General features: G+C 47.2%; 1 protein-coding gene across 1 annotated transcript; it reads left to right on the top strand.

The window, feature by feature from the left end:
- The first annotated feature begins 254 nt into the window (after positions 1-254).
- Positions 255-4,075, top strand: dap1b (death associated protein 1b). Its single transcript, XM_018741523.2, has 4 exons — positions 255-327; positions 2,195-2,285; positions 3,037-3,100; positions 3,959-4,075. Exons 1-4 carry the CDS (start codon positions 255-257, stop codon positions 4,073-4,075), a joined length of 345 nt encoding a protein of 114 aa, XP_018597039.2.
- Positions 4,076-13,631: the final 9,556 nt, after the last annotated feature.

Raw genomic sequence — 13,631 nt, 5'->3', positions numbered from 1 at the left:
ATGGATGAATGAATGAATGAATGAATGAATAGACAGTTTTTAGCGCATCTATCTAACTCCGTCTGCGAGGACTATTATTTGATAATAAGCAGCACAAAGAAGTTGGTTCTATACCCTTCATACAACAACTTGGCTGCGTAATATTCATGAACTGAGGACTGACGAAACTTGCGACCTGTTCCCTCCCCTGTATTATAAGCGGAGCTGCGCGGCTTTCCGGGCTCCAACGTCGGCGACCTGCTGCGAGTGTCGGGATGGTCCGAACGGGCCGGGGCGGAGCGCGAACGCGAGCGCGCGCGGACCTCAGAGCTGGACACGCGCCGGCAGGTACGCGCGCGCGCGGGCGCTGTCGTTTCTCGGTTCCCTCTAAATGCTGCGGTCGGTCACTCTCTGTGCTGCAGTTAGAGCGCAATGTTACCGTTTCCCAAACGCACTGGACTATATGGTCGGAGAGTGTTTCTGAAACTTCGAGATTGAACGGGGCTGAAGGCGAAAGGGTGAATTAGTCACTCACTCAGGAAATCATTTCAGCTTGTCTTCTCGCACCGTTTTCTCTGACGGGAAAAGCTGCTCATCCGATAAATTCGGTCGCCTCACCTTAACCGAATTTGTATTAATCATTAATGTGTTTCTAAAAATGACAGAATTGTATAATCTACTGTTCACAGGTTGTGATATCGATGTCGACGTGTTTTAGATATAAAAATTGCTGCGACTGGACTGGTATTAGCAGCAAGAAGAAATGCGGGTTCTTTTGAAAAGGAACGCTGCTTGCTTTACTTAGTAAAGTTGTGCCAGTTTGTTTAACGAATGAACCCGTCTTAAATGTTATCTCTCTCCGTCCAGTGCGAACAATTGAACACATGACGATTAAAGCAACGTGCACTCTCAAACCCAGCATTTACACTTCTTGCACGCTGTTTTTACTGTATGTATCGGCTGAGGCGAGGAGGCGCCGCTTCGCTCTGTCACACAGGCACCCGCGTTCAGCTTTTACTGAAGTTTTACTCTCACCCGTAACAGTTTGCGCCGTTTCGTCTCGGGACACAGCAGGAATTAATATGGATTTTTTTTTTTTTTTTTTACATATCTCTCATTTGAACGCGCTGCGAAAGTGGTGCAGCGAATGAGGGAGCGAGAGAGCCGACGATGTGCGCGCGCTGTGGGTTCTGCTCCTCCCCGATTCCCTCCGTGTTTTCTGGAGCGAAACGAAGCCAATAACCGTGTGAACTTAAATCATGACTGAAAAGTTGTTAGTACTGCAGATGGGACGCATTTACTACACGTACCGTGGGTAGGAACACTCAGCGGCGGGTCCAGAAAACTGTTCGTAACTCGAATTGTTCAGGTCTCGAGTCACTTTACATTTATTCGTTTAGCAGAAGTGACGTACAACATCACATAAAAAATACAATTTGTGCGTTACATTAGGAGAGACATAGCTGCAGACGTGTGATTCTTAACTTAAAGAAAAGTCAAGAAGAGACTTAAGTCGCAATCAGTAACAGCTTAGTAAATACAAGTGTCTCGACTTTTTTTTTTTTCCCTGTAGTTTAGCTGTATATAGCATTGGATGTGGCTAAAATAAATAGTTTCTTACAAACAGATTTTTTTTTTTTTTTGAGCCAGCAGTCATAACCTGGGTAACAAATGTGTATTAGTGTATGTAAGAGGGTGCTCTGACATACGCTCCCTTTAAGATGCGACTGTCTGCACTGCCCTGCATTCACTGCCCCGGGCTTTGATTAACTTGAACTGTGGCAGCAGGTGGAAAACTGAAGTGTCAGCAGACAGATGTGAACTGACTCGCTTCGCTTCACAGCTAATGGACCTGCCACCTCCGGGCCTGCCGTACCGTATCCTCACGGCCTTCGTGTCCACAGAGGTAAAGTCAACAAACGGGTCAGGGAGGTAATCCACGGGGTGAGCGGCAGGAATCCACAGTGGGGGACAGGAGGTGTGCCTGAGCCACTCTTTCTGCAGAACCAACAGTTATCTTGAACTGCGCGCAGCACGTCAAAACTAGTGTGCAGATTGATAGGTGTCGACCGGCGGGTATTTGATGTGCGTTCGATCGAACACCGAAATGCATCCTTCCAGCAGTCTTTACTGGGTCTCCAGGGTGCTGCCTTGGAAATAGAGACTGGGCCCGGATGTCAGACCGTAAGCTCTGCTCTCCCACTTGTCTCCACAGTGAAAGCGGGGGGCAGGAGAGTGGTCAAGAGGAGCAGCGAAGGGATCGGAGCTCCGGACAGGGAGTCCAAGAGGTCTGCTGAGAAGGCTAGGTATGGACTGTGGTGGGAACTGGGGGGACCTTCAGTCCGTTTTGAGCACTGGGTTTCTTGACTGCGTTTGCAGTAGGTCGGTTTTGGATGAAAGGTTTGCATATTAACTCACACACACATTAACAACATTTGAAAATGGCAAAAATCAATGCTTTACAGGAGTGGCACATTGGAACAAAAGGTAATTCGTGCTTCACAGCATTTGAGCTGCTGGTTTGAATCTGGCTCTCTGTTAGGAGTTTGCATGGGTGCTCTTGTTTCCTCCCATAGTCCTAAAATGTGTGTTTCAGGTGAACTGGTGACTAAATTGCCTATAGTGTATGTATGTGTCACTGAGAGCCATGTGATGGAATGGCATTGTATCCAGTGCCTCACACACTGTATCTGGGATAGGCACTTGACCCATGCCACCCTGCACAAAAAGTTAATGATGGATGGATGGATGGACTGTTTTCCAAGGTCCATCTTTCATGCTATAGTAATGTACTCTGCTCAGGTTTTATGGTGCTGGGATGGACTCATTCCAGCTTTGTATTCATGTCCAGACTGCATCATTCTTGTTTTGTGTTATTTTTGCCTGAAGCTCTTTGCATGTTGAACTTTTGCTAAGATTAATATTCAGGCACCCAGTTACACATATTTTTTGGACAGCAAGCAACTGGGGAATATTTATTTCCAAAGGTCTGAAATAGCATGTGTTTGGGAACGTTTTCACCATCTGCTGACCAGACTGCTGAATTTTCCTTTTCAGATCTCTTGCCAGTCTCCCCAGAGGGCCATCGGTCAGTGTTTTGTTAGCAGGGACTCTTGGAAAGGTTAGTAATGATTATTTATTACTGATTTGGTGCTTAGCTGATTGGTACCTGTATCCAAAGTGAATTACAGTTCTTAAGCTGTTCACGGAGCTGGATGTTTTACTGTATTGAATCGGTGCAAGTACCTCCTTCAAGAGTTCTACAGTGAGAGCGAGGTGTGGGGCATGAACTGGCACTGTCTTTAACCACCACCCAACCTGCTGCCCCAGTAGGTCTGTCTTTCCCCCTATGTAAATGTACATTCACGTTTATTATTGTTAACCAGTGTTTAGCTGATACTTTTGTTCAAGGTGACTTACATTTTTGGATAATCTTTAGTATTTACTCATTTATGCTGCTGGGTACTTTCATGTTGGTGCAGTTCTGTGTAAGTATATTGAACAAAGGCACTAGAGCAGGTACGGGGATGCAGACCGGCTTCCTCCATTTCAAGGTAACTGTTCTGTCTGCTGCGCCACCTGCTGGCTCAGCTCTCCATGTCATCTCCTCAGCTTTCTGTAAACATTAGAGCACTGTTTTGGATCTTATTTAATTAAGCAGAATGTCTTAAAATAGTTTTTGCTGTATTTTTTTTTAACTTTGCCATGTATAAGCATATGCTGTCAAGTATTTTTAGTAGCTGTTTGTCCTGAACATGGTTCCTTTAGCGCAACGCTTTTTTTGAACTACAGAGCTACAGTTGCTCTCTGGCTTTGGTACCATTGGTATCTTTTTAATTCTGCTCGTGTCCTTATCATACACGGTAATTATCTAAGAATAGTGTTTTTGCATTTTTAGCTAAATTTCCTTTAACTGTATGGTTTTACAGATTTATCTGGGAAAAACTGGGTGAAATGACTGGGGATTTTGATTTTGCAGGTGCGACATGACTTTCCAGAGACGCCAGTTAGCGTGAGGCACAGCAAACTCAGGCCTGCTGTGGAGAAAGCGTACTCACCCAGGGTCTTTTTCATCCAGCAGCCACGCAAATGTTGAGCTGCAGTGGCAGCTCCTCTCTCTGTGGCAGAGAGGTCAGGGCCATAGTCAGCAAACTGAGATAAAGTGGCAGTTTGACAGTAGAAAATAGTCCTGCAGTATGATGTGGCTATGAATTCATCAGCAAGTGTAGCTGTAGGTTCTCTGGAGATCTGCTGATGTTCTGCTAGGTTCATTTAGAATCATACTACAGGTGGACCCTGATTTATGATGGTTTGACTTGCGATTTTTTTTTTAAAAATACTTTACGATGGTGAGCTGGCAATAAACATTCAGTGGAAATTGTACTTCGAATTTTGATCCCCCCCAACCCCTGGGCAAGCAATATGCGGTGTGATAGTCTCTCATGATGCTGGGCAGCGGAAGCAATCTGCATCTCCCAGTCTGTCACACAGAGGTGTGTATTAGGTGGATTAAATGCTTTTCGACTTATCATATTTTCAACTTCCAATGGGTTTTGCAGAACATAATCCCATCGTAAGTCGGGGACAACCTGTATATCTTTATCTGAAAGAATATGCATCACAATACTTTTCGTATTTTGTGCATGAACATGGTCAAAAAGTCAGGTTAATATGCAATAAGTGAAATTCACATAATCTGTGTTAATTTAGGGTAAAAAAAAAAAATCCTTAAGTTGATTGGTAGAATTTTTTTTCTCTCTAATGTATATTATTAATAATTACAAACATGTATAACTAAATGTACACATTGCAGTAATTAATGCACTATTTCAGGAAAAAATTCATGGAAAGATACTGATAATATTCAGTTCCCCCCCCCTCTCCCAGTGACACACACAGGTTGCAAGTGTTTAATCACAACTGTGTCTTGGCCATGATTCTTCTATTAAAAAGAACTATTGTTTCTCAGCTCTGACTCTGTATCTGCGTGTTTCTTCAAAGCAGCCTCCATATTCAATAAGGTTAGACTGTCTCTGCTTACACACAGACCCTATAGATCAAATCAGTAGTTAATTAGAATTATTAGTTGCTGGCATTTTTTAATTAACATCATGCCATGAATCTGGTAGCAACGCCACACTGCTATCCAAATGGATGGAGAGGAGAGCGGAGGCTTCGCGCTCTGTGCTCTGGGGAAGATGGTGCACGGCGCTCCTGGTCTGTGGCTGGCCTCTTTCTAGCATCGGTTCACTTATTTCTAGTAAGTTCTCTTTAAGTGGGAACGGTAAGGCTCAAGCCTGGCCCCTCCTCAAAGCCGTGCTTCCTGCGCCACATTAGGCTACTGCGAAATTAATTAAGTTCTTACTCTGATTACAAAGGAAACCAGTGTGAAAGGAATCTGACCCTTTGTCAAGAAATAGACCATTTACTCTCTTTATGTGGTACAGTTGAAATGCGAGCAGCGCTGGCTTCTCAGCTTTCCTGGCCAGTGAGATAAACGTGGGTTCGAATGTTTGTGTGGATTTCCTCCAGGTGCTCTGGTTTCCTCCCACGGTCCAAAGACCTGTTCCGGGTGGTGGATTTGTACACTTACATTCATTTATTTAGCAGACGCTTTGTAACCCTAAATTGCCCATTATGTGTAAGCAGCTGTGTGGTTGCCCAGTGATGCTCTACCGTCCTCTCCAGTGTGTTCTCTGCCTCACAGCCTGTGCTTTTCCGATAGGCTCCGGACCACCGCGACTCTGCAGTGGACAAGCAGTATCGGTGGATGTTTTTGCCTGCGTTGTCTCCGTTGCAGCTCTTGTGCTGTTCCCGTATCGGCCACAAGGTGGCGCTGCAACACTTTAGGTTTTAGTACAGCGTCTCGCCTTTTCAAAGCGTCCCCAGTATTACTGCCGAAATAATGAAGCTCAATACAAAAATGTAGACGTGGGACTTATGTGTTTATTAAACGCTGCATGACACTATTCTTAGCTGAGCTCGTGAGTCAGCATGGAGCAAACAGAAAACGGGTACAATCATTAAAAATAACAGGTCTATATTTTATTGAAGGGAGGAAAAGTGCGAAGCTGCGTGAAGACGGACTGCTGGGCCTTTCAGCGGAGCATGATAGCAGTTCTGTTACCATAAGATGAGCCTTAGGAAGGAGCTCGTTCAAATCAAGACAAAGGTGCGACAGAGAGCTGTAACGTGGAGTTGTCAGTGTTGAAAAGCAGAGTCTCTAAGGTTGAAACAAAGTGTGCAGGCAATCTATATGTTGTTTTAATTCCGTTATACAAAGCACTTCAGCATTTAATTTTTTTGAAAAATGAAACCTCGTTTTAGTAAAAAGGTCAGCGTCTCAATTAAGTGTGCGTAATTCCTACATGCTAAGGGCCCATCTGTATACTCTTAATAAATGCATTAGTGCACCTAATGGAGAAACCCAGTAAACGCATCAGCCGAGCCGATCGAGAGCAAACCTACAGGACGTGTTGATATTTCATAGAGACGTTAAAACATTAAATATTTGGCTATTAAAAATGCATTGGTGGTACTCCCAAGGAGGCTCGCTTTCAAATGGAATTCTCAGCCACGATCGATCCCTTCCCCTTGAATAGCAGACTGCGCTGCGTGGGTTCTGATCAATAGTCCGGCCTGTCTGTTGCCCCACGCAGGTGTTTGCGGGTGGCCGAATCATTCCTTGTCTAGAACTACCTCTAGACGCATTCCATTTCGTACCTCGTTAGCGATCGCCGAACAGAAGTAATAGCTATAATCCCACACGGATAACACACACACACACACACACACACACACACTGTCTGAAACCACTTGTCCCATACGGGGTCTCGGGGGGCTGGAGCCTAACCCGGCAACACAGGGTATAAGGCTGGAGGGGGAGGGGACACACCCAGGACGGGACGCCAGTCCATCTCAAGGCTGTCGCAAGGCACCCCAAGCGGGACTTGAACCCCAGACCCGCTGGAGAGCAGGACCCGGTCCAACCCACTGCGCCCCCTCGCACGGATAATATACAAGTGTAAGTATATGTTGGAACAGGGTAAAATAAATATCTAAAATACCTGACGAAATATGTCTATTTGCCGGTCTGATGCAGGGTCACGGAGCTCCAGAGCCCATTCGAGAAACATAGGGTGCGAGGCAAGGCGCACCTCGGATCGGGTGACGATCCATGGCGGAGCAACCCCACGCACGCTTTCGCTCACGCAGCGTCACGCTACGGGCAATTTAGTCACCGGTTCGCTTGCAAATGTGTCGTTTGGCTGTGGGAGGAAACCAGAACAGGAGGAAACTCAGGCAGGCACGTGGAGATCGCACCGGAAAAATACACGTTCGAAGCCAGGCCTGAGCCCGCCGCCCGGGAGCTGAGAGGCGCTCGCGCTCTGCTCTTGTGCCGTTCATTAGAGTGGAGCGCCGTCACAATGCCGGAGATGTTTCCCCTCTGCGCCACGGTATCGGCTGCACGGACAGCCCTCGTCATCGGAGGCTGCCGTACTCGTATCCAGGGATGATGGTTATTGGTAATTGATGCTCATCTTGAAACGAGCGCCCCTGTCAACTATGCGTTGACAAGCAATCCCTCCTTAATGTAAAATGATGGCTTTCCGGCAGTTATCTGTTCATTATGGCTTCCATACAGCAGCGATAATGCAGAGCAGCCCTATTTGTCTGCCAGCGGGACGGTAGGAAACGCGCTGTGGAAACTACGCGCGAAGGCACCGAGCGGCTGAAACGTTAGTCTGAGCGTTCGGTCAAAGTTAATGTCGTTAGTCCGGATGACCTTGATTCGCTGCGGTTTTTCTGAGCGCTGTGTGCCGCCTGCAACGGGGCAGCTCCCCGACTCCGATAAGAGTTGCTCTACGGGTGATGGAATAGGCCGTGTTTCGCGGCGAAATGACCTCGGTTCGCAGAGTGCCGGCGAAATGATCGCGACGCCGTCCCGGATCGCGCCCTAATCGTTCCCGCAAACCGGAACGTGTGGGCGAGGGGCTTTCGCATCCTATGCGCGGCTTCCTGTTTTGTTCAGACGCTCTGCTTATATCCCTCAACCGGCCATCTAATCTCTGCTTTCCTGCCGTGCTTGCTGACTAATTAGACGTCAGGTGGAAAAATGAGTTTGCTTTGTTGCAGAGGCACGTCGCCGCAGCGGCGGCCCAAACGCCCCTAAGCCTTTAGAGACGCTATTGTGCGGAGGAGAACGAAACTGCTTTCGCGGCTCTCGGCCTGTCCGTCTTCACCTTAGCGGGGTGGGCTGAATGGGCCGAGAGGCACCGCTCTCTTCCTGGACCGTATCTCTCCCAGAGCTCCGCTACACGGGGTGCGGAGGCGAGAGGGTTAGATGCGGTCGACGGCGAGCTCAACTTTGAGATTAGGGTGCGTGTGACTGATTCCTGGGAACTTGCGCTTCATTATCTGTCCATCCGTTACCCGTAACTGCTCGCCGCAGGGCCACGGTGAGCCGGAGTCTATCCTGGAGGTGCTGGACGTGAGGCGGGTACGAATTGGACGAGACACCATTCCATCGCAGGGCAAGCGGTGCACGTAAGTCGCCAAAATCAACACGCCTGTGTTCTGACCAGCTCATCTTTCCTCGAAAATCTCACGTGGTAAAAAAAAAAGTACATGTTCAGAAACCAGGTCTTCCTTGACATGGTCATGGGTCTTCAACACATGGCTTCAGAAAAATGGCCAAAATGTTTCCCGCTCGGGTGCGGTGGTGCAGTGGGTTGGCCCGGGTCTGCTCTCCGGTGGGTCTGGGGTTCGAGTCCCGCTTGGGGTGCCTTGCGTCGGACTGGCGTCCCGTCCTGGGTATGTCCCCTCCCCCTCCGGCCTTATGCCCTGTGTTACCGGGTAGGCTCCGGTTCCCCGCGACCCCGTATGGGACAGGCGGTTCAGAAGGTGTGTGTTTCCCACTCATAAGTCAGTCATGCTGATGTTCTGCTTGCCGTACGTCTCTTTTTGGTCTCTAACAGGGCTGTCTTTGCTCGGCAGCGAAGAGCAGAACACGTGTAGAACACGCCGGAGCAATGTTGGCTCTCATTATTGCAGATCCGGTGCCGAACGTAAGTCCCTGCGAGTCTTTGACCCCACGGGTGCTGCTGTCTAGGGCAGAACATGGCACCGCGAGCGCTGTGTCCGGCATACGCGGCGGCACATTATCTCCTCCGCAAACGCGCAAACCTTCACCGAGGCTTCCGTGCGTGCGAGCGCTCCCTCGGCGGTCCTGCTCCGCAGCTGTTGCCCGCCGCAGCCCTCACGGCGACGCAACCGGAAAGAACAAATCTGGGCTTAATCGTTCGAATGCCCAGCGGACGCTTACGGTATGTTCTAGAAAGCTCCGCTTCGCTTATTTGCTCGAATGCAGCACGGTGATTGTGAAAGGTGCTGTGGAACAAGTGAAGTTACGAGACGGATGGATTCCCAAATTCCTGGTGCGGAGATGAGGAGCACCCGGATGCGTACCGGATGCAGCCGTTGCCTTGCGGTCAGAAGACCCGGGTTTGAACACCTCCTCCCGCTGTAGCACCGCTGAGCAAGGTACTTAACCCTGCGTGTTTGCGGTGGGGGGAAAAGAAAAAAAAATTACACTAAGATATAAACGGGTAAATAATTGCACGTAGCTTAGAGTACAAACCTAACATTCCATGAAGTGCTGGAAAAAGTGTCACTTAAATCGAATAATTAAATGACTATTTTAGCGGTCATGACAAAGGTTATGTTCGCCAAATTGTATTTGTCCCCCTGGGGAGTGGTGCGGCTGACTCTACATACGTTGAGGACACGGAGCCAAATATAACCAATTCTCCAGATGTTTCCGTGGAGATCTCGCACCTCGGAGACGCGTCCCGATCTGTCCCCGGCCGGGCGGCGCGCCGATTGACCGGGTTCGGCTGAGTCGGGCCCTCTCCCCTGGGAACGAGCGCGTCCGGGGCCCCGCGGTCGGTCGCGGTCGCCGGACACGCCGCAGGCTGCAGACGGGGGTAACGAGGGCGGTCGGTTCCTGCGATGTACGTTTAACTGCTAAGGATGCACTGCGGCCTAAAAATAAAAGAGCCGCGCCCTCCTGGGGAGATGCAGGAAAGGGCTTCCGCTCAGATGGCTCTTATTATTTAAACAAAAAAAAAAAAAAAAAATCATTTTGTACTCAGTCTGTTCATTCCTATCTCAGTCCTGTTGTTCTCCCACTCCAGAGGTGGCTCTCGATTCAGTCAATTCATCTAATACACCGTAAACAGCAGCAAGAGTTACGAGCTATTAAAAAGATTTTTTTTTTTTTGTTGTTTCTAAATCATTTGTTGGAAAAAAAAGCAAAGGTTATGTTTGCTGTTAAATTGAACTTTTAAAATGGAAAACAATGTGCAAGGATATTACAATTCAATTTCCAGTTTTCACATACTAGGAACAAGAGGGAAAAGGTTCACTACTGTAAATGAACACTTGACAATGTCATTCTAATCAACGTGCAAATGTTTTTTTTTTTGTTTCTGTTAATCGAAACCATAAAATCCGGAGCCGCACAATTATTCAAAGCCTTGAGGTGTAATTAAATAATACTAAACAGGGTGTTTGTAGTCCTGCTCATTTTTAGTACACTTGGTTCCATATTTACGGTACACTCATTCTCCAATGAGTGGGCGAGGGGCTGTAAGGCCTCATTTTGTAAATCCTTAACTAGAATATAAGGTATTTAACATGAAGAACCAGGTGGGTATTTAGCGAAAGCCCTTGCGTACTGTGCCGAAAGGAGAAGTGGGATGTTTCCTGCGCTCTGCCTTTGGTTCGCGCTCTGCACCCAAAAAACTTCTTCTCAACTGAACCTGAATATTACTGCAAAATAAGAATTGGATGTTTACATAATATTTCTTGTTCTCTGAAACGTTAAGTCATCCCGCTTCATGGCGTCACTATAGACAAATCTCTAAGTGTGAATGAGATTTTTGTAATGACGACCGTCGCTTAGACCAAGAGGGTCTCCGCTACAAAGCGCCGGCCTGCGAAACGCCGCCGACCATCAGCTTCGCTTCGGTCCCTGCTGGTCCTTCCACTCTTCAGAGTTCTCCGTCTCACCGGACAAGCCTGGGCGTAACAATCTACTCTTTGCGTGTCCCGACGCGTCGCAGACGTAACGGACGTTTCCTCTTCGACATCTGTGGAATCTGCCGGTACCCCAAACCGTGGTCGGTACAAAGTCCCATTTGAGCTCCTGTAGGGTCTTCCTGTCTTCTCTTCCAGCCTCTGCAACGAAGCCTCTCCCACTGTTGCCTCTCCCACAAGTCTGTCCTGCCAAAGAGTTCTCGTGCGTCTCCCTTCCTCGTCTCTCTCCGCTAGCTTCCCGTAGCTGCCTGCATGAAGCTCGGAATTCTGTTTATGCCAAAGGACTATCGCGTTCATTGCCGCAGGATCCGGTCCATCCCTGCACCCGCACAGAGAAGGATAAATCTGGGCACCTCTGGTCGTCCGCTCGTCTCCCTCACGAGAGGCCCAAAATCCGACGCTCTTCTGTTCTTAGTCTTGGCCCATCGCGGAAAAATTAACTCCCCTGTCCCTCGGACCTGCCGGATCCCTTCCAGCCTTCAAGGAGAATCTCAAAACTCATCTCTTTCGGACACATCTCCATCACAAGCCGCCGAAACTGTTGCAACTTAGTTCTTTAGAATCTGCTATATTTCAACTACCTGTTCTCATATTCATGTATCACTTTAATAATCAGCAACTGGAATACGTGCCTTATGCCAATAGTGGCGTGAAACTAGCTGTGCGTCAGTAATTGTGCCTATGTATCTAAGCCATGTGTCTCTTGTGAAATACACTTTTGTGCAGTAGGAACTGTATGATGCTTTGGGGTAAAGTGTCTGCCAAATACAAAATGTAAATAATGCACATGTCATTGTCTATATAAGAATTGTACAGCGGGGACTCCCTGAATTAATAATATACTACGTCTATGAATGTCAAATAAGTATACATTAATACAACAGAGTCCTGTACAATGACAACTACAAGAGCTGATGAAAATGCATTCTTTTTTTCATACAACAGGATTATTACATAGAATGGCATTTCTGTCTGTTCCGGGGTCATTTTACTTCCGCAGCAGGTATTGTATTCACTGCCTGCTATGGCTTTTCTGCAAAGCTCAAGGACTGTATGCTTCTTTGACAAACAATGAAACCAACTTTTTGGGTGTTTTTAAAACATTTAAGTAGAAAAACAATAACATAGAAAAAAGCACAAACAACAGTACAAATAGCGTTCCAGAATCATGAAACGAGGAAAAACATTAGGGGTACGTGTTACAACAGGGGGGAGGGGTTTGGCCTGTGCCCACTCTCTGTTGGGTCTGGGGTTCGAGTCTCGCTTGGGGCGCCTTGCGGCAGACTGGCGTCTACTCCTGGGTGTGTCCCCGCTCCCCTGGGCTTAGGCTCCGGCTCGCCGCGGCCCCGCTTGAGACAAGAGGCTTCGGACAGCGCTCGCGTTACAACACAAACGCACATAGAAAAAGATTAGAGTAAACAAACATAAGGTATGCTTTGCTTTCATATTTCTACATTTTGAAATTAATTGCAAATAAGCCTTCATATCTGATTTAAAGTGTTCAAAAGTAGGACTCTTTCCTGAGCATTTCACTTTGTCTGTGTACTAATGTGCTAATATAGGTATATTGTATAAGTCAATTACAATATATATCCTTTATTTTCAATGGGATTCAAGTTTATTACGACATCAGTTTCTTTGAAATTAACATCAATGTTTGCCTCTTTTTTAAAAAACACAAGAATACAGTTAAGTCCAAAGAGTTTTTATCAGGGTACATAACCAGAAAAGAATGTTGAATGGTTTCAGAGCTACTTTCACAAAAAGCACATTTATCATCTATATTAATATTAAATCGTTGCCCAAAGGTCTCTACTGGGTAGATTCAACCGAATAATTGATACGAAACCTGCGTTGCGATATGCGTTGGTGATCATCCAGATTTTGTGAGGAGGGGGATATACAGTACAGAGCCATACCACAAGATACACCGATTTACACTGAAGTAGCAGACCACTTCACAAGGACTTTCCTGATAGCCCTGCTTCCACTTCCTTTGCATTTACGAGGATGACAGCTGGATTCCGTGCGTCTTTCCCGCACCTGAACCACACGACACATTTACATCATGTATTCATTAGCAGAGGCTTTTCTCCAAAGCAACATGCAGTGATTACTATGCATGTGTTCAGCTGCCACCTTTACGGAAGATGATTTACACACACAGACAGTGCTAGATATCATTTACTTGAGACAAGTTTCATGTCTGCACATCTCCTTCTCTCAATCAATGTCATGCATAAATTGTACTTTTGGGCAAAAGCGTCTGCTAAAATGAATAAATGTAAATGTAAATCATATACTGCAGCGAACTCCCTACACCGCCCCCCTTATTTACAGCGGAGCAACGTAACACACACGTGCCCGGTGTGTGGGAGCACCTGCCACCTGGACCTGGTGGAGGAAACTCATGCGAACGAACCGAACCGAACCGAACCGAACCGAACGGTGCGGTGAGAAGCTGAGCTGTCACATCATCACGTGTGGAAAAAGTGCTGTTTTCGGCGCACCGCCGACACGACGCGCGTGGCTCAGCGCAAACCGAGCTGGTT

Source organism: Scleropages formosus, chromosome 12 (assembly GCF_900964775.1).
Source record: "Scleropages formosus chromosome 12, fSclFor1.1, whole genome shotgun sequence".
Lineage (NCBI taxonomy): Eukaryota > Metazoa > Chordata > Actinopteri > Osteoglossiformes > Osteoglossidae > Scleropages > Scleropages formosus.
Note: the sequence above shows the minus strand (reverse complement) of the source record. Positions and strands in the feature narration are given on the sequence as shown.

What these genes read in the sequence shown, in the direction of transcription:
- dap1b (XM_018741523.2), top strand. Translation starts at nt 255, where the DNA reads ATGGTCCGAACGGGCCGGGGCGGAGCGCGAACGCGAGCGCGCGCGGAC. An exon ending in AGGTCTGCTGAGAAGGCTAG is followed by an intron (nt 2,286 to 3,036) that starts GTATGGACTGTG and finishes TTTCCTTTTCAG; the next exon opens with ATCTCTTGCCAGTCTCCCCA. An exon ending in TAGCAGGGACTCTTGGAAAG is followed by an intron (nt 3,101 to 3,958) that starts GTTAGTAATGAT and finishes TTGATTTTGCAG; the next exon opens with GTGCGACATGACTTTCCAGA.